Raw genomic sequence first — 18,565 nt, 5'->3', positions numbered from 1 at the left:
CGACCCATTTGAACTCGACTAAGAACCCAACCGACGTTTGCGAGATCGACCGTTGCGAATTGGTCGCTGTCGACAAGGCATGAAATCGTTCGAAGGTTTGAGTGAGGGAACGATGCGGGATCTGCATCGTTGCCGTAGATGACGTCCTCGAGTGCCGCATGATTGATTCCCTCCTTGTTCTTGTACTCGGCGGCGGTCGTGTTGAGAATCGCGGCGAGATTGAGCAACGATTCTGCTTCTTGAGAGGGAACGAGGAGGCGAACGTGCGATCGCGGAGGCATTTCTCGACGAGAGGAATGAACTTCATTGTTACCCTGTACGAAGCAAGGAGCGGAGGGTGAGTTCTCAGAATCGGTAAATGAGTTAGAGGGAGAATGGAGAGACTGACGAAGAGGAAGTTGTCACGGTCAACAGGGAATCGAATGTCGGTTTCGGAGATGTAGGATTGAGTGAGGTCTAGAGGAAGATCGAAGGAGATAGATCAGCGAAGGAAGGAGGTAACGACCAATTCCAAGTCGATCAACAACTCACCCTTTTCGCCTCCTTGGCCGTCAATGGTCTCCTTTCCTTCGATATCCCCGCCGGTCGATACTCCTTTCTTTTCGACTCCTCCGACTTTGACTTCTCCAGCTACTTGCCCTTTGCTCGATCCACCTTCCGTTCCTCCTCCCTCCTCGTCGTTCTCCCCTATTTCGACCTCCTTCCCTTTCCCTTTCACTCGAGCCTCCTGAGCGACCTTCCTCCTCTCCCGTCTTTTCGCCGTCTGAACGTGTACTTGTTCTTCCTTCTTTTGCTTCTTCAACGCTAAAACTTCCCTCTGAGATTCCGCGGTTGCAGCTCCTTCCAATCGCTCCACGACCGTTTCCTTCTTCAACTCGTTCCTACACTTTCCGTCGATAAGCCACGAGTGGTAGGAACCCGGAGCTTGTTCCTCGCGAGCTTTCATGACGGCACCAATCGCTAATTCGACTCGAAGCTGGAGGAGTTTGTTGAACTCGGTTGGGGAGAGTTGGCGATTGGCTGCATTCGATAGGAGTTGTTCTTTAACGACGAAGAAGTACGGACTCACTTCGTCGATAAAGTGGTAGGTATCGGGAGGAGGATTCGGTTCCGATTCAGAGTTTCGTTTTCGAATCTGCCAAAGCATCAATGCTAACGAATTCGATAACTGTGCTCCTCGTTTTTCGAGAATCGCGCTCCAGAGGCCTCCGACCCCCATTGTGTGAGGTGGAACGAGGGAGGAGGAACGAGCACAAGGGGAACGGGCAGATGAAGAGGGGATGGGAGACTGGGAGAAGGCGAGAGAAAGTGAGGGGAACAGATGTTTGTGAGGGGATAAAGCGTGAGGTACTGATGTGTTATGTGCGTGGTGCAGGGAAGGTGAGTGGGTGGGAGAGGAAGAGAGAGGACAAGAACCGAGCCACTCAATCCATGCGGAACTTCCGGTCGACTTCCGCGGTGCTTGTCGTTCCCTTTCTTCGATGCTCCTCCCCATCCCTTACCTTGCACTCGACGCCTTGTTGGTCGACTCACTCCTTCCTCTCTGGTCTCCGCTGCTCTGCTCCGCCTCTGTTGAATGTAGCGGTCGTCGTCATTTCTTCTCTCCCGTTCGCCTCGACGACTCCGCGGGCGTTCTCGACAGGCATTGTAAGGCTTTCAAGGAGATGGCTATCGACGGTCTCACATCAACGGTACAGCGAACGAACAGATGTGTGAGTCGGAATGTGGACTTTGTTCGGTTTGATTCGATCGTGCTGATCCAATTTCCCTTTGGTCTTGACACAGAATCCCTCTAGACCTTCACCGCAGACGGCTCGTGAGTTCTCTCTGACTCGAGTCGACTTTCACAGACACGAACTGACTTTCAATTTTCCGAATCTCTACAGTAGTCGAAACAGCCCCTCGTCCTTGTCCTTCCGCTACTCAACCAATTTACGCCCAATCTGCGGGCCCTCCTCCTGGATGGGTACCTCCTCGTTCAGCTGCATCCCCTCGCGAGCAACAACAGGAGATGCAATCCTACTTTCCGACTTCCTCACACTTTCCGACTTCCTCACCCATTCCTCCCTTCCCCTTTCGTACGACGACTCCGCAATCATCGCCTCCGAGAGTTCCCTCTACCTACTCGCCTCGTCAGCGCTCACCTTTCTCCCCATTCTCTCCACCCTCGAACTCGACTCCGATCTCTTCCTCCTCAGTCATTCCGACTATCTCCTCCTCCTCGTCAATTTTCTCTCAACAGCATCACCCTTCGAACTCGCTTCCCTTCTCCTTTGATCCTTCTCGTCAGTCCTACGCACCTGTCCCGAATACCGCTCAACTTCCGTACCTCCATCTTCGGATTTCGTTCGACCTCTCCCTGCTTTCCCTGATCGAGGTCGTCCTTCGACAATTCTTCAACCTGCTGCGTACCGGCCCGCTCCTGATGACTGAGAACAGAAGATGCGTCAGCTTTACTCAACTTACGGGAGGAGGATCGAGAATATGAGTTTCTGGTGGTGCGCGAAGCCAGGGAAAGAAGGAGAATGGATTCCATTCTACGTCATCACCCAATTCGGTAGTGTCAAGAGCGTGTGGGAGGAGTGGGATCAGGGGAAGGAAGGCTGTCTGCCGGTGAAAGAGATCGAGGGAATCTGGAAGACAAAATGGCGACCTCGACCCGGATCAGCGATGGCACGACTCGGGGGAGAGGTAGGGAGTACGCTCACTTACGTTACGTGGATGAAGACCATCGAGGGGTTGGTTACGTCGTTGGAGATTGAGACGAGGTGGACCGAGACGAGCGTCGTTAAGTTTCTTGATGGTCAGTTCGGGAAGGGTGCTCGAGATCTTGCGACTCGGATCGCGAGTGCGAAGACCAAGGACGCTCTGAGGGCGGAGATCTCGCGAGCGGCGCAAAGGTGGGGTGGTCTCGCTTGAATCATTCTCTTTTCGACTTTCGTTCTCGTTTTTTTGTCTTATTTAGATTTCACCGTGACTCTCCCTCTGTGTTATCTGCAAATTGATCTGTCTGTACCACTTCCTTGCAGCGTGAGTTGCTCCGAGAGATGCGAGAGCGATGAAACTTAAGTTTGAAGTCGAAGTCGAAGAGCGCAATTTCTACCTTCTCATTTTCGACTTTTGCAAGGATAGAAGCGCTCGCGTGTGTAGAACTAGGTGGAATACAAGGTGGAGACCAAGAGCGCGTCCTCTGCTTGCACGGGAGAGAGGAGAAGAGACGAAAGGCGCTCAGAAAGCGGATCCGACTTTCATTCTCGAGCGTATAGCGCCTCTCTGAGTTTCACGAAGCCACACGGCAAAACCGCGGCAAACCCGCGAACACGATCGCAGACCCGGGGAGTTACATAGGCTCGACTCAAGCCTGTGTAATTGAAATTTGCAATTAGAAAAATGTAATCAAAAAAACATTGCGTGTACACAGGCTTGTCGCAAACCAAGGGGTGGCCAACTTGATTTCTGAGGAGAGGAGCGCAAAGCTCCAAATACCCTGAAATGTTTCAGATTATCTGCGCGCGATTTTTCATTTGCGAATCGATTTCGCTAGAGAGCTCTCGGCCCTGTACGAGCGATACCTACGTATAGAGTAGAATCTCAGCTTCCTCTCCGTGTGATTTGGAAGCGATACGAGTAGAAAAGTGTTCACGTGCTGAAAAAAAAATCGGAAGAGAGAAGGCGAGCTTGACCGAACTCTTACTTTTTTCCGGCACGTGATCTTTTTTCCGCTCGTATCGCCACCGGATTCAGTGGGTAGAAAGCTTGAGTTCTGCTCCATACGTAGGTACCGTTCATACTTTGTCAACAGCGATACGGCGGAAGTTTTGACGGAAGAAGATTGCAGCGAAAAAGAACTGAAACATTTGAGAGTTCCTGGAGCTTTGCGCTCCTCTCCTCAACCTGCAAACTTGGCCACCCCTTGTCGCAAACTCGGGATTTTGTGAGGGATCTGCAGCACCGCCTTTCTCCCTGCCTCACATCACTTTCGACTTTGATCGACTCTCTTCACCTTCACACCTCACCAATCGCGACACCGCCGCTTGCTAGCACTCAACAAAACCTTCATCTCTCACCTCAACCGCCTCTCGCCTCGCCTCGACTCAACCCTGATTTGTTTGAGCCTAAAAAACAGAGGTGAACGAAAGAGGGGGGATCTGCCTAGCTTCAACAACAACCTCTACCGCCGTTCCGACCGACTAGATCTACCTTCAAGCTCTCCAACAACCCACACGAGCGACCGCGACTTCTCTCGTACGCTCAGATCTCGACCTCAAGCGATCCGAGCGAACCTCTCTCATCGCAAAACCGACTCGTTCAGATGGTGAGTTTTCTCCTCTATAAGAACGTGAGTCGATTGAGCTAACGCCAGGAATTCGATACCAGGCTTCCGCACCGTCTCGATTGCCGTCGTCGTCGACTTCGACCTCGTCGCAGACGAATCCTCTTCCCGCTCAACCTGTACGTATTCTCGTTCTGTCTCTCGCGCTCTCGTGCGCTCTCGTGCGCTCTCGTGCGCTCTCAATCTCACTCAAAGCCGTTGATCCTGACGCCGCCGTTGTTCTGCCTCGACCTCTCATCCCCTCCTCGCTGTGACTGTCTCGGATGATCTCGAGCCTATCGACAAGGAAGCGTTGATGGCGAGTCTTAAAGCTCAACACGACTCAGAAGAATCTCAACTCGAAGGTGCGGGCGGAATCTTTTGCACGCCTTGCTTGGGCGAGCCTAATAAGCTCCTGATATCGCAGAGATCCTTCGAGAATGCTACGAGCTTGTACAAGACTTGTCAGTCGCCATCGTCAAAAACAAATTCGAATTCGACTCGATCAACCGTGAACAAGTCTCGAAGTTTGAAAAGACTCATCGCGTAGCTGAAGAGAAGAATGGTGAGCCGTAGATTTCGTATTCGGCGCGTCGGATCAACGACTTACATACTGCATTGATCTTCTGTCTACAGAGATTGGTCGTCAAGCGATTCTCAAATTTATCGAATCGATCCAAATTGCCTCTCGAGCCCTCCAAGCCGGGATTGAAGCGAGTGCGAACGTCGTATAAGTACTCTGTAACGTGGCTGAAATGGTCAGAGCCCGTGGTTGGAAGTGGTGATCTCGTTTCTGCAAAAGTATGTGTATGAACAAGTTTGGTCTCGCTCTCACATGCTCCTGGTGAGCCTAGTGCTCAAGACGGAAGATCGTGCGACGACGAGAGAAGAGACCTTCGTAAGCCATATTAGGATTGACAACAAGATACGAAACAACAATTGGAAGAACAAAAACTACTCATCTCCCGCTTCTATAGATCTTTATTCGGTAAAGGTGGAGGAGGACCTATCGGTGGAGACGACACTGATCCATTCCACAGGTTCATCGTGACCGTAGCTTCTCGATCCCTTCCTCCCGCAGATCCCGCGACAGATCCTCCTCCGTTCGATTGTTGTTGCGCCGGATTCGAACCTGCGACGTAACCTTCTTCTCCGCGTTCTTCGTAGAGTTGTTGCTGTTGTTGCTGTTGTTCGTGGAGCCGTTCGAGGGAGAGTCGATTGTATGCGGAACGGTGGAATGCGTTTAACGAGGAGAGGAACTTTTTACCAATCTAAGCAGAACGTCAACCCCGTTAGTCAGAGCCGAGATTACACGGTAGGGAAGACAAGGGCTTACGGGTATTGTACCGATTTGATCAAAGAGGTCGAGGGTATGTGTACGGACGGCTGACGAAGGGTGGAATAGACCGAATGAGAGAGGCAAGAGACCTCCGAAATGAGATGGTAAATGCGCCAATAGCTGTTCACAAAAGGTGCTATGAGTCAGTATCGCCACTCATCAAATGAATCGGTGCTGGAAGAGGATAAGAAATTGCAACTGACAGCGGTGATTTCCCTTTCGCCCTTGAGACTTTGAGCGATGGTCTGGAAGATTAGAGTGACTTCATTTGGCGATAGTTGACGGCCTTGACGCAGTCTCGACAATTGGTGATAAAGGTCGAACTCCCGTAGAGGTGCAAATTCGAGCGAGTTTCGGAAGTACTGCAATCCGTTCGAGGGTGAGCAAAACAGAGCCTCGACGACGAACTGGATCAAGCTCACCTGTTGATACAGAGTATAACTCGGAGTCGCCATCCATCCCTCGATCCTCGCCGCGTCCCTCTGCAATTCCTTCTTTCCCTGTAGTTCATCTCCGAAGACCACTCCACTTCCCAGCCGTCCGTCTCGATACGGCGCGCAAGGGAATCCAATCGAGGTGATCGAGGAAGTCTCTTCTTCCCAACGAGAAGCGAGTCGAACGAATCTCGCGGCGTATTCAGTGAATCGAGCTCGGATGACTGATTCTCCGTAATGAGCTTGAATCGCGTGAAGGACCTGATCGCGCGCGAACGAGTTCGACGTCAGTCTCTCTCGATAGACTGCCGAGTTAGAACGCGGATGGAGCTCACCTCTTCCATGAAGATGTTATCTGCAGTCTCGCCTTTATCTCCCTTTTCCTTCTCTTTCTCCTTGTGACTCGAGGCTCCCTCCCCCCCTCGATCCCCACCATCTAGTTTCATCCCTCTGATCCCGCCCTGGATTCCAGCGAGAGGAGGTTTCAGATCTTTCGAGACGGTGATTTTGCCTGTTTCGATATTGCACAAAACGTCCCACCAAGTTGGTCGATCTGCGAAAGCTGGGTTACAGACTCCTGCGATATATCCGGGTCTACTCGAATGAGGCTTGTGTCAATCGAGTCGAGAGAAACGCATCAAGGAGCGAGAACAGCTTACACATTCTCGAGATTATCCAAATTACTCAGATTCGTATACGGGAAACATCTCCCTTCGAACCCACGCAACACGGTTCCACACCCACTCGCGAGTGCACAAGCAGCCAGAACGAGATCTGCGACTTTTCCAGCCGCTTGACCGTGTCCGAGGAAGACGACTCGATGTCCCGTTACGAGCGCGTTGAAGAGGAGAATGATCGGAGGTGTTGATGCGCCAGATGTATGGAGAGATGGATGGAGGATGGAAGAGGGGACGAGAGAGTTGGGAGCGGAGAAAGTTTGGATCAGGTTGATCAAGGAATACTGAAGACCAAGCGGTCAGTTCCACTTTCACCAGGTCGTAGGTGGAGGGAGAAGAGACTCACATCTCCAACCTCGGAAGGAAAAGTCCCGAGTGGTATCCGAATCGGTAGGTTCAATCCTCCATAAGCTACTTTCGTCTCGTACCAATGTGTATCTTTCGGTTTCCCTACGGACGGACCCGGTGGAGGTAGCGATCTCCTCCCTCCCGTCATCGTCTGAGCATCCGGCGAACTCGTCGAATTCGGTAGGGGGTGATTCGCCGCCGCGGAATACATGAAATCTCGTTGAAGATTCGAAAAAGTATCGCCTCCTTCGGAAGACGTGATCGTGTTTGCTCTCGAGCGGGACTGGGAGCCGTAAGAGGTCGAAGTCGTGAGATCTTCCGTCGAGGTATTCGTATGTGCGGCGGCCGAGGAAGGTGGTCGAGAAGGGAGAGAACTGATACTGCCTGACGAACGTGATCGAGAGTTGTTTCCGGAGGAGGGAGGAAACATGTTGCTATTCGAGATCGAGGTTGAAGCTGGACTGAGTACTTCAGCGATAGATGAATCGTCGTCTGCGAGGATTTGGTTGTTTGACGAGAAACGACCATTTCCAACGACTTCGACGTCGTCCGTGCTGCTTTTCTTTGTCGAGAAACTCATATTCGAGTTCATTCTCCTCACCTCGTGCTGTCCTACGACTGATCCTCCACCTCCTCCTGCGATCAACCCAAACTTTTCCTCGAACATATCTTTTCGATCTGAAGTTCTCAGGATACTCCGTTCATCGAGACTCAAGAATGGTAGAGAGGTCGTATCGATCGAGTTAATCGCATTGTACAGTCGTGCGAGGACGGAGACGGAGGGAGTCGAGAAGTAGTCTTCGAGTGCGAGGAGGAGGATCGGTTTGTAGATCTGAATATAGGGGTTTCGAGTAGCGACGGCGAGTGCTTTCACGAGCGCTCCTCTAGATCACGCCGCAGAGAACAGTCTGGGTTAGGTTCTCGGGTATTGGGAGGAGGAATGGAGCTGAGGTTGCTCACCTTCGCACGGTCGCATCTTTTTTCGTTCTGACCAAGCTGAGCACGTACAACAGCCCTCCATTCTCCGCGTTCCCCGTCGTTGTGAATGTCTCGGCTCCTCCTCCTCCTCCCGCTGACGTCCGGTTACTCTTCGCTGCCTCGAGACCTTCCGGAGTCGTTGCGAGCAGATTCGGATTAACCGTCAAAGGTTTGATCTGATTCAAGTAAAACACGGTCCAATCCTCCGTTCGATCGTGCGCACCATCTGGTAGCATATGTTCGGCTAATAGATGTTGATCTGTCCCTGTTGGAGCTGGATATTCGTGTCGAAGGACTGAACCTTCGTCGATATCGAATTCGGCGAGGAGAACATACTCGACTTGAGGATGGATCGGGTAGGGAGGTAAGAGCTGCTGGGATTGTCGGGACGTCGTGGATTTCGCTGCGAGGGAGTGGAGCGACGAGATGGAAGGTTGAGACGTCGGCAGTGAGGCCATCTCGGCGAGAGGGGGAAAGGTTCGGTTCGATGCCGCTTTAATCGGTTGATCTGACTCTGCTGATACTATGCTCGCTTGTTTGTCTGGGTTTATTGAGTGTTGATTCGGGAAGGAGGAGAAGTTCGTCTCCAGCTGCAGAAGTTCGCGTCTTCTGGTTCCTTCACTACGACCGTTCGCCTCTGAGAGGATGCCGACCGCGATGAGACCACCTCCAGCACCATCGAAAACCAGAGCGCTACCACACAGGACAGCTCGTACAACTCGCACCGCTGCTTCTCCTACCGAAGTTGAGCCATCCTTGGTCGACAACCTCGCCTCCCTTGCGCTCGATACTGCACCAAAGAGACCCACACGAATAACAGGAACGGCCAGTACAACGAAACGCGTCCCATCTGGATCGACCAGCACGAAACCTCTCGCTCGTTCAACCGCTCAAAACAAACCTCTTCCTTCGACTTCCCGGCTCAAGTGCGCCTCAGAAACCCCGACAGAGTTACCAGAGGAGTCTAAACTCTCGATAGATGAACGCGCGAAACAAGCTTCGGCGACGATCAACGCTTCCCTCGCGACTTTATCGAATCTCGCAAAATCAGGTTACAGAGCCGAACAACCTTCCGCCCCAGCCTCACAGTCGAGTGCGGCTACTCCCACGCCTTCTTCGAGGTCTTCTTCGTCGGCGAGACCGGGAACGAGCACGTCAAAGACGGCTACGGGGCGAACGAACGGAAAAGAAAAGGAAAATGCTGAATCAGTAGCGAAAGAGGCAGGGAAAGCATTCAGGGTGCTCAGAGAACTCGGAAGGGATAATCTGAGATTGGGGAACAAACGAGTGTCGATAGAAGGGATGGCGGGAAGGTTCATCGCAGAATTGATTCAGGTTCAACTCGTAAGTTTTGCTTTTCTCTCTCGTTTCCGATAGGACGCGGTCTGACCTGGATGTTACCCTCGCAGTATCGATATGCTCTGATTGAACTATCAGCGATGCGGAACTCGATCCTGTCTTGGTACACTCCCCTCTCCGGGCTCCCATCTATTCCTCCCCCGACCTCACCTCTCCTCGCCCATGCTACTTCTCTCGTCGTCCCTCTCCCTCCACAATCTTACTTCTCCCCTCCAACCCTCAGCGAAACCCTCTCAACCTCGATCCGGCGCCCAACACTGCAAGAGATCGTCCCGCTCGTTTTGGCGCTTCAACAATCTCTCCTCTCCGTTCTCTTCAAATCTTCGACTTTATCATCTTCGTCAGAAGGTCAGAGGTTACGCGTGGAAAAGTTGGAACAAGTACTACGGAATGATGGACAAGGTAGGGACGGAGGACCGCTCGACTGGAACCGGATGTGGGAGAATCTGTCGAAGGAACAGAGTATGGACGAAAAGGAGAAAGCTTTGACGGATCAGAAGCTGGATGCGACTCTACTAGGACTATTTCAGGCGATTACGAACGGTACGAGCAGTGCAGAGGACAAAGTTGGTGAGCTCGTCTTGTTCTCCCTTCCGCTTTCGAAACTTGACACCTAAACGCGCTTCTCCTTCGTCTAGCTCCCGAACTTCTACTCAACCTTCGGATCCAAGCTTTACTCTGCTTCTGTTCCGCCTCGACCTTCCCCTCGTCTCCCTCTCAACTAGCAGCTTTTCACATTCAACATCGCAAAATCCTTCTTCGGTACGGTCGATCAGCACAAGGCGTTCCTTACTCGTATTCGTCAGAACGAATCGCAAAAGAAGCGGGAGATGCGTTCACGAGGGTTATGCAAAGCTTGGAGGGTCTTCATTCGTCGCATTCACGGGCTGGAGCTGAGTGGACGGAATTGTGTCAGGTCGTTCTACATCTCGCGAGAAAGGTACGACAAGGTCCTGCCTCGCTCTGAGAAAGCATCACTGATCAACTGAGAACCTGAACTAGGCCAACGACGTTTCCCTCGTTTCGAACGTATCGAAATACCTCCCCGATTCCGATTCTCCCTCCAGCTCGCCCTCTCCACCTCTGAACGCAGTTCCGACCAAGTCGACAGGCCCAGAAATCCCACCAGCTTCTCAGGCGTCGAGCCTCGTCGCTTCGCTACATCGTCTTCTCGCTCTCTTCGATCTCTTCACGAAGTCATCCGACCCGACTCAAGCGAAAGAGACTCAAACGCTCCTCGAGGCTCTACGACGGACACCGGCCTACTTTGGTCGAGCAGCTCACCTCTTGTCGCTGTCCACGAGCTCAACACCGAATGATTCGAACGGTCTTCCTCGTTCTCGCGCAATTGAACTCGACCACTCGCTTCATCAAATCCGTTCCATCTTCAGCCGCTTCATCCGAACTCCTCCAGGCAAATCAAATACTCTTTTGAGGTCCGATGAACTCGTCACTCTCGCCGGATCTTCGAAACCGATTCCTCTTCCAACCGATCCCGCTCTTTCCGAGATTCACAAGCTTGTCCGAGACTCTCTCAACGCCTTCGTCAGTGTCGTCGAACGGCAAGTCGCTTCACAGGAGTCTAGACCCGAGAAGGCGGAGGAGGATACCGAAACGAAAGATCGAAATCGTTTGATGCGCTCGAAAGGAGTCGAAACTTTGATCCTACTCGCTCACGACAGTCTCTCCATCTCGGATCGAACGACTCATTCGACTACTTACGCCTATCTCTCTCGAGCTCTACCTCTCCTCCGCTCTCGACCCCCTTCCCCTGACTCGAGCGAGACATCGAAACTCGACCTCGATTTGGATTATCCGATTCACTCGATCGCTTCAGTCTTCTACAACATCGGTGCGAGGTTGTTTTCGGCGAGTAGGGGGGATGGAGCTGTCAGGTTCGCAGAGCAATCTTGCCTTTTGACGAGGGAAACGTTGATGGAATTCGCGAAGGATGATCGTGAGGAGAACAACCTCGTCGAAGGAATGCAAGGGCTCGGTGTGAAGGACTCAGAGGGAGTGAATGAAGAGAAGATGTTGCAAGAGGCGAAGAGGGCGAAGGAGAGAAGGGAAGATCGGGAGAAAATCAGGAATGATTTGGAAAAGAACGCTGGGAGAAGATGGGAATTGTTGGGTCTCGCCCAGCATGTCATCGACGACAAGAAGGTCAGTCTTCTCCCATCTTAGCAGCTTCAGAAATGCGAGGCTGAGCGGGTGATCATTGACTTATGACAGGCTGCTCACGGAGCTTATTTGGCTGCGATCCTCGCTCAACCTCCGACACTCCTCGAACAGCTCTCGGTCGATGCCTCACAGCGTTCACTATCTCACCTGATCGAAACCTACAGTCCACTCGTCAAGCTCGTCGATCGTGCGACCAGACTTTCGACTTTTGACCTCCTCCTCTCACCTGAACAAGTTTCTTTCGGCGGTTCCTTCGCCTCTTCCACAACTTCTCTATCACCTGATCTTCGAGGAATCCTTCTCGAGTTCCAACTACATGCGCTCGACCAAGTCTCCGAGCAAACCTCTTCCCAACGAGCAGCTTCTGCCGTTCTCGCCTCCCTCGAATCGGTCTACTCAGCATCGGAATTCCCTCTCAGGAGAGCTCGCGTACTCGTCAGAACAATGCAGCAACTCTGTGTCGGAAGTCACGTTGCTCAAGATTTGAAACCGGCAGCACTCGCGGCTGAAATCGACGAGCTTTGTTCGTCACCCGCAATGGTGCGTTCCTCTCTCTCCCTCCTGTATCCGTCCATCGTGCTCACGCTCTATTCCTACCGTGCGCAGACTGGTCGCGATGGTGCTCTCTCGGCGTTTTCGGCTCAACATCTCTCCCTCTCTCACCTCTTCCTCGGCTTTCACGCCCATCACTCTCGACTCACCTCTTCGTCTTCTCTCGTCGAAGCAGAAGCGAAACAGTCTCTATCGATCCTACGCAAAGCTCTCGAAGGCGATCTACCCGCTTCACCTTCAGTTCCGATCGCGGCTCAATCGAAAGTCACCTTCCAGGCCAGTCCCGTCAGGTCGCCTATCGCTGCCGTCGTCATTCAACCTGCAGCAGCAACTCGAAGACGAACAACGAGAGCTGCCGCGGCAACTCCCGCAAAAGTGAAAACGACCCTCAAGACTCCTCAAACTTCTCGAACTCTCGCCGCTAGTCGACGGGGAGCAGGCGCCGTTCAGGAGCAAGTCACTCCCCCCGAGAAGGACCCTCTGGAGAGAATAGGACAGTTCAAGCCGACTCCAGCGAAGAAAGGGGAAAACCTCAAATCGAATCTCGATGATCCTGTGAAAGTTTATCGTTTACTCGGTACGTTTCTTCTTCTGTCCTGGTCTCGATGATCTTTGTAACGACTAACGGGGATACATCTTGCAGAAACAATGACGAACCTACTCGGTACTCTCGGTCACTCTCTGCTCAAAATGTCGTTCCTCAAGTTCCTTCGAAGGCTCTCGGCTAAACTCCCTTCAGAGAATGATACTGGTACGTAGCCTTACTCCATGATCTCGTATAGTTCCTAAATGACGCTTATTCCCGAACCTTCAGCTTTCGTGACTGCGTCTTCGTTCCTCGCTCACGAGTATCTGCTTCTCGGAAAGACGATGCGAGCTGGAACCGTTCTCGCTCAAGCCGAACACCGAACCAGCAGTGGAGCTCTTTCAAATACCTCGAGTGAGATCCTTCGCTTGCTCATCCACGCAGAATACTTCGCCTCAATCGGAAACCACGATCGAGCGTGCGCTTTTCTCCCTCTCTTGTCGGTGTAGAGGCCTGGTGACTGACCCTTATCGACCGCAGTACTCGCTCCTACGAGTCAGCGATGACCACTGCCGAATCGATCAATAGTCCGGACGCAACAGCATCGGTCTCGACAAAGATTGTCGAAATGACTTTGATCCTCCAACGAGTCGCTCTCGCTTCGAGCGTCTACTCTTGGATGCTACATCGCAGAGTAAGCTGTATCCGCTGCGCTAATCTCGTCAATGTCTATCGTGCTCATCGCGCGCTCGTTACACAGGGAGATCTCGCTCGCTCACTCGCACCCGCCCTTCAAGCGATGAGACTTTGCGATCGCGCTCTGAACAACATCGCTCGTCTCGAACCTGTCAAGAAGCCAACTTCGGATGCTTCCTCCACCTTCAATGCTCAGCCAAACGATCATGTTACACCTCTGAACGATCTCGCTTCATCTCCGAGAAACCCTTACCAGATCGCGTTAGGAGGAGCTCACGCCGGTCTCGCCTGGCAACTAGCAGACGTGAGTTGTTCGCTTCTCTCATGGCGTGTACTCACAGCTAACCGTCTATTGTGACAGCAACTCGCTCTATCAATCCTCCGAGTCTCGACTTTGCACCTCGTTCGAGGATCTCCCAAAGATGCCGAGTTCTATGCCTCGCAGACGATCGATCTCGCTCAAAATCTCGGATCGCAACGACTCATTGCCCGCGCTACCGCTCTTCGTGCAGAGGTCAAGATCCTTCTCCGAAAGTGGGAGGAAGCTGGAAACGATCTCGAACAGGTCGAGCTAACGCTCGGAGACGTGAGTATCTTCGCAACTGAGCTTCAGGGTTTTCTTCCTCGGCTGACTCGTTGTCTCTGGAAAAACTAGGCAAACTGTGCAGAAGCGATCGAGGTTCGACGCCTAGGAGCGGATCTCCTCCTTCGCAATAGTCTGCATCAGGAAGCGTATAGCTCGCTGCTCGAAGCGCAGAAGCATCTGGAGGTATTCGTCAAATGCGCCGCCGAGGCAGAATTGTCACAAACGTGAGCTAATCTTGCCTCAGTCTTCTGCGTTGCCACTGACCGAAGAGGCTCGCATCATTCAGCCCCGTTCGACGCAGCATCTCCGCCAAGTCGCTCTCTCCGGCTCAACAACGATCAGCTTCCAAGGTTCTTTCGCCGTTCAACCCTTTCTCGTCTCCGGGAGCGAGAAGCGGCTCAGACGCGGATTGGGTCCTTCCCGCTTCTCACGCCTTCATTGTCCGCATGCAAGGTGAGATCTCATTCTGCTTGACGAGACAGACCTCGCCGAGAGCTGAGCTCTTCTTTCTCATCGAACCAGTCGCTCTTCTCCGACTCCAAAACAAAACCGATGAAAGTCAAGCTCTCCTTCGCCGCTTGGCGAAGCTTTCCTCGTCGGAAGAGGACAAGGCAGACGAACTTCTCTTGCTCGCTTCACTTCACCTCCAGGACATGCTCTCGAGATGCACTTCTGATCCCGTACTCGGAATGCTCCCTGATTCCGGTTAGTTCCTTCTGAGTCACTTCTTTCGTGTCCGAAGCTGACTCAGCTAGATTACTCGAATAGTTCTATCGATTCCGGCGATGAGTATCTCGCTTTCTACGATCGCCGTCAAGATCGGGACGCCTCGAACTGGACCGACGATCCTCAACTCGCTCAAAGACGTCGATGGTCTCCTCGTTCGGGCTGCAGCTTACAGCGCTTCGCGATCTCAACCCAACAAGCTACGGGAACTATCCCTCATCACCGGTACGATGCGAACTTTCCACGCGAACGTTGGAAAACCCAGCAAACGAGCTGCTGTCAGCGTTGCTCACCTTCTCGGTACGTCCTTATGAAGTTCTGCAACCCAAAGCCTCTGTTGATCATCACCCGGTCGCACAGATCTCGGCACGGCTGTCACCCTCCGTCGTGAGATGCTCGACGCAATCGATCACAAACTCGCTCAAACGATTCGACAAGATGATCTCCTCTGGCCTGCTCCGTCTGTCGAAGAAGAGGGAGACGAACATCCGTCATCCGATCGTCGCCTACTCGTGACGATGCGCGATCGCTACCGCCTCGAAACTCCCGAACCAGCTCTCACTGATCCATCAATGTCGTCTCTCCTCCCCCCGAAATGGACGACCATCTCGCTTCATCTCACCTCCGAACGTGACAACCTCATCATCGTTCGACACCGCAAAGATTCGGAACCAGTTGTTTTCAAGCTTCCTCTCGATCGACTCGCGAGACGAGAAGGGGAAGACGAATCGTTCACTTACGACGACGCGATCAATGAACTCAACAACATCATCGCTTCGACTAAGCTCAGCTCTCAAAACGCGAAGCACGTTAAGACAAGGGAGGAACGAGAAGCGTGGTGGAAGGAGAGGCAGGATCTCGACAACCGTTTGAAAGACTTGCTCCAGATGATCGAAGACAACTGGCTCGGAGCGTTCAAAGTACGTCTACTGCTCCCTCATACGATTTCGTGTGCTAATCCTCTGAACGTTACTAGAGCGTCTTCTGCGATGTGAGAGCCCACCCGGCGGAATCATTTGCGTCGTTCAGATCTCGAATCGAGCGAATTCTCAAGCGAGGAATCGTTCGAGCTGCAAACGAAAAGAAGTCAACTCGCTTCAAGCTCAACGATGCGATCGTCGAATGCGTCGCTGCTCTACCCGCTACGAGTCGGGAGGAGGATCTCGAAGATCTTTTCTTCTTCATGACGGAAGCATTCCAGTTCAGCGGTGTTCCCGTCGCTTGTGATGAGACCGATGTCGATCAGGTCAGTCCACTCAGCCATCCACAGTCGAGTCGAGCTGACACTCGCTTTGTGCAGGTCGTCGTCGACTTGCGAGAAGCGTTGGAGGAACTTCACGGCACAAAATCGGCTCCTAAACGTCCTATCGATCCGGACGAACACACTTTCTTGGTGCTCGACAAGGATCTCGCCGCCTTCCCCTGGGAGTCTCTCCCTTGTCTCCTCGGTCGTTCCGTCAGCCGTCTCCCCTCGCTCTCTTTCCTCCGTGATCGACTCGACCTTGCGTCCGCAAACAATTCATCGCACGAGATGACAGTCAACGCAGCTCGAGCCGCTTTCGTGCTCAATCCAGGAGGAGATCTCGCCGCAACTCAACGAACTTTCGAACCTTGGTTGCAGAAGAAAACGAACGAAGCGAATTGGGATGGGGTTATCGGACGTGCTCCTCTCGAGGAAGAAGTCAAATCAGCTCTCGCGTCGAAGGATCTGTTCTTGTGAGTTCCGTCGTCTCGAGGAGAGAGTGAGCACAGACTGACTGACTCTCCCTTTTGAATTCAGGTACTTTGGTCACGGAGGAGCGGAACAATACATCCGACGCCGAGTGATTCGTCACTTACCGAAATGCGCGGTCACGATGCTCTGGGGTTGTTCCTCAGGTATTCTCAAGGATCAAGGCGACTTTGACCCGGTCGGAACTCCCTACAACTACATCATCGCTGGATGGTCAGTGCATCCGCTTCTTCAGATCCGTACACTTGCTGACTGTCTCTCCCATCGTAGCCCCGCTCTCGTCGCGAATCTCTGGGATGTCACGGATAAAGACATCGACAAATTCGCTCAATCCGTCTTTGAGAAATCCGGCATCATCCCCTCTTCTGCCAGCCCCTCGCCAATCTCGCTCACTTCGGCAGTCGCCCAGTCTCGAAACGTCTGCAATTTGCGCTATCTCAATGGAGCGGCTCCCGTTGTTTACGGAATTCCCGTTCGTTTCGCCCATCAAGCTTGAATCCACTTCGCACTCTTTTCCAGGTATCTTGTTTTTATCTATTGTTGACATATTTACGCACTTGCAACCACGACAAGAACCGGTCAACATTTCTCCCTCATGTGCGCTTTACGCTTCCTTTAGAGTAACCTGTTCTTCTCACGAAGTAAGCGTCGCCAGAATTCGCCGAGCCCGCTTGGTCCCTGGTGTCCGACGGTGTTGTACCTCCGGAACGTTGGTAAGAGAGTGCAGACCTTGGCGGTGAAACGTCGCAAAGCGCCTTACGATATAATCGAAAATCGCAGCGAAAAGCCTAAGCTTGTTGTCGAACAGCGATGATTAGAACAGGCGGAAGTCATGAGTTCGCGTCTACGTCGGTCAAGATGTCGCAGAGGAAGTCGTCCGGCAAGCTAAGGAGGTTGGTAAGACGAGAAACGACCTGGAAGAAACGAAACGAAAGTTGAAACTGCAATGATTCAAGCGGGTCAGCTGAAAGCCTGGCCGGCACAGTACTGACCGGCTCTTACATGATAGTCTTTCGGGGGGTCGTCCCCGTGTTTCCAGCCAACGAGAAGTGAGAGGTCGGAGAAAGAAGTTGACGAGCGAAACTCTCCCTCTGTTCCCGACACCTCATCACACTTTGACGACCCCTTTACGGCAGCTCGACCAGATACCCTTTCTTTCTCTTTACGGTCCAGCACTCCTTCCCTCCCCCGACGTCCCTCCCTTCTTCGACCAGGATGCGGCCCCTCCTCGTTTCATTATTCGTTCTCCTCGGCTTCTCTCAACTATCAAACGCGCTATATTTCTACCTCAACGCGGGAGAGAACCGATGTTTCCTCGAGGAACTACCAAAAGACACGATCGTAGTTGGTGCGTTTCTTTAGAGAATCTTGTTTCTTGTTCGCGTGTTACGTGGTTCAACAAACAGTCCAAACTGACTATACCTTGCTCGCGCTACACTCTACTGGGCTGCATTGGTGCATTGGTACGGTCAGGTCATTACAAGGCGGAGGAATGGCAAGAAACGAGTAAGAATTGGATCGTGAATGATCAGTTAGGAATTCAAATAGTCGTCTCCGTGAGCTTCTACTCTCCTTGATCTCATAAGTCAGGAGGTGTAGAACTTCATTATTACTCGTTGAGTGAAACAGGAGGTCGACACGGGAGACAAAGTGGTCAACACTCGAGGTCTTCCCGAAGGAAAATTCACTTTCACATCGCACGAAGCTGGGGACCATACGATCTGTCTCCGTTCGAACTACACCGGCGGATGGTTCTCGACTCCTTCCGTTCGAATGCACCTCGACATTGCGGTAGGAGAAGCGAAAGTCGACGAAGATGGAGAACGGGAACATGTCAAAGATTTAGCTTCGAAAGTGAGGGATTTGAACAGTCGATTAGCCGATATCAGGAGGGAACAACAGTTTCAAAGGGAGAGGGAAGCAGAGTTTCGAGTGTTGAGCGAGAAGACGAATTCGAGAGCGGTGTGGTGGAGTTTGTTTCAGTTGGTTACGTTGGGAGCGACTTGTTACTGGCAGTTACGGCATCTCAGGCTCTTCTTCGAGTCGAAGAAATTGTAAGTTCCTCTGCTACTTCTTGCTTCCCTCGATGATTCTAACCAAGCTCTCCGTTCTCTGTTCT

The 18,565-nt window shown here is 52.4% G+C and overlaps 5 protein-coding genes across 5 annotated transcripts; 3 read left to right on the top strand and 2 right to left on the bottom strand.

Annotated features, from left to right (window-relative positions):
- Window positions 1–1,219, bottom strand: JCM6883_000343 (uncharacterized protein; the record flags this gene model as incomplete). The annotated part of the gene is made up of 3 exons (XM_076633856.1): window positions 1–314; window positions 389–456; window positions 532–1,219. Coding segments are annotated over 3 exons (1,070 nt in total), but the record flags the coding sequence as incomplete, so codon positions are not given.
- A 445-nt stretch (window positions 1,220–1,664) lies between these two features.
- On the top strand, window positions 1,665–2,919 carry JCM6883_000342 (uncharacterized protein; the record flags this gene model as incomplete). Its single annotated transcript, XM_076633855.1, has 4 exons — window positions 1,665–1,712; window positions 1,786–1,816; window positions 1,887–2,446; window positions 2,509–2,919. 4 exons carry the CDS (start codon window positions 1,665–1,667, stop codon window positions 2,917–2,919), a joined length of 1,050 nt encoding a protein of 349 aa, XP_076486211.1.
- A 2,364-nt stretch (window positions 2,920–5,283) lies between these two features.
- On the bottom strand, window positions 5,284–8,546 carry JCM6883_000341 (AFI1/MesA family protein; the record flags this gene model as incomplete). Its single annotated transcript, XM_076633854.1, has 8 exons — window positions 5,284–5,583; window positions 5,649–5,771; window positions 5,855–6,013; window positions 6,074–6,346; window positions 6,421–6,679; window positions 6,745–7,046; window positions 7,109–7,994; window positions 8,071–8,546. 8 exons carry the CDS (start codon window positions 8,544–8,546, stop codon window positions 5,284–5,286), a joined length of 2,778 nt encoding a protein of 925 aa, XP_076486210.1.
- Window positions 8,547–8,733: 187 nt separating this feature from the next.
- On the top strand, window positions 8,734–16,942 carry ESP1 (separase; the record flags this gene model as incomplete). The annotated part of the gene is made up of 20 exons (XM_076633853.1): window positions 8,734–9,432; window positions 9,498–10,017; window positions 10,086–10,387; window positions 10,450–11,610; window positions 11,680–12,168; window positions 12,235–12,757; window positions 12,824–12,931; window positions 12,995–13,184; window positions 13,247–13,400; window positions 13,467–13,706; window positions 13,764–13,988; window positions 14,058–14,212; window positions 14,275–14,441; window positions 14,511–14,693; window positions 14,757–15,014; window positions 15,075–15,634; window positions 15,691–15,960; window positions 16,015–16,430; window positions 16,495–16,659; window positions 16,717–16,942. The coding sequence occupies 20 exons, from the start codon at window positions 8,734–8,736 to the stop codon at window positions 16,940–16,942; spliced, it is 7,011 nt and encodes a 2,336-aa protein (XP_076486209.1).
- A 719-nt stretch (window positions 16,943–17,661) lies between these two features.
- JCM6883_000339 (emp24/gp25L/p24 family protein) lies at window positions 17,662–18,504 on the top strand (the record flags this gene model as incomplete). The annotated part of the gene is made up of 3 exons (XM_076633852.1): window positions 17,662–17,794; window positions 17,920–18,002; window positions 18,076–18,504. The coding sequence occupies 3 exons, from the start codon at window positions 17,662–17,664 to the stop codon at window positions 18,502–18,504; spliced, it is 645 nt and encodes a 214-aa protein (XP_076486208.1).
- Between the last annotated feature and the right edge of the window lie 61 nt (window positions 18,505–18,565).

This window comes from Sporobolomyces salmoneus (assembly GCF_050403485.1).
Source record: "Sporobolomyces salmoneus JCM6883 DNA, S_salmoneus_JCM6883_v1_ctg45, whole genome shotgun sequence".
NCBI classification, from domain to species: domain Eukaryota; kingdom Fungi; phylum Basidiomycota; class Microbotryomycetes; order Sporidiobolales; family Sporidiobolaceae; genus Sporobolomyces; species Sporobolomyces salmoneus.
The sequence above is the reverse complement of the archived record's forward strand: the minus strand, read 5'-3'. Positions and strand labels throughout refer to the sequence as shown.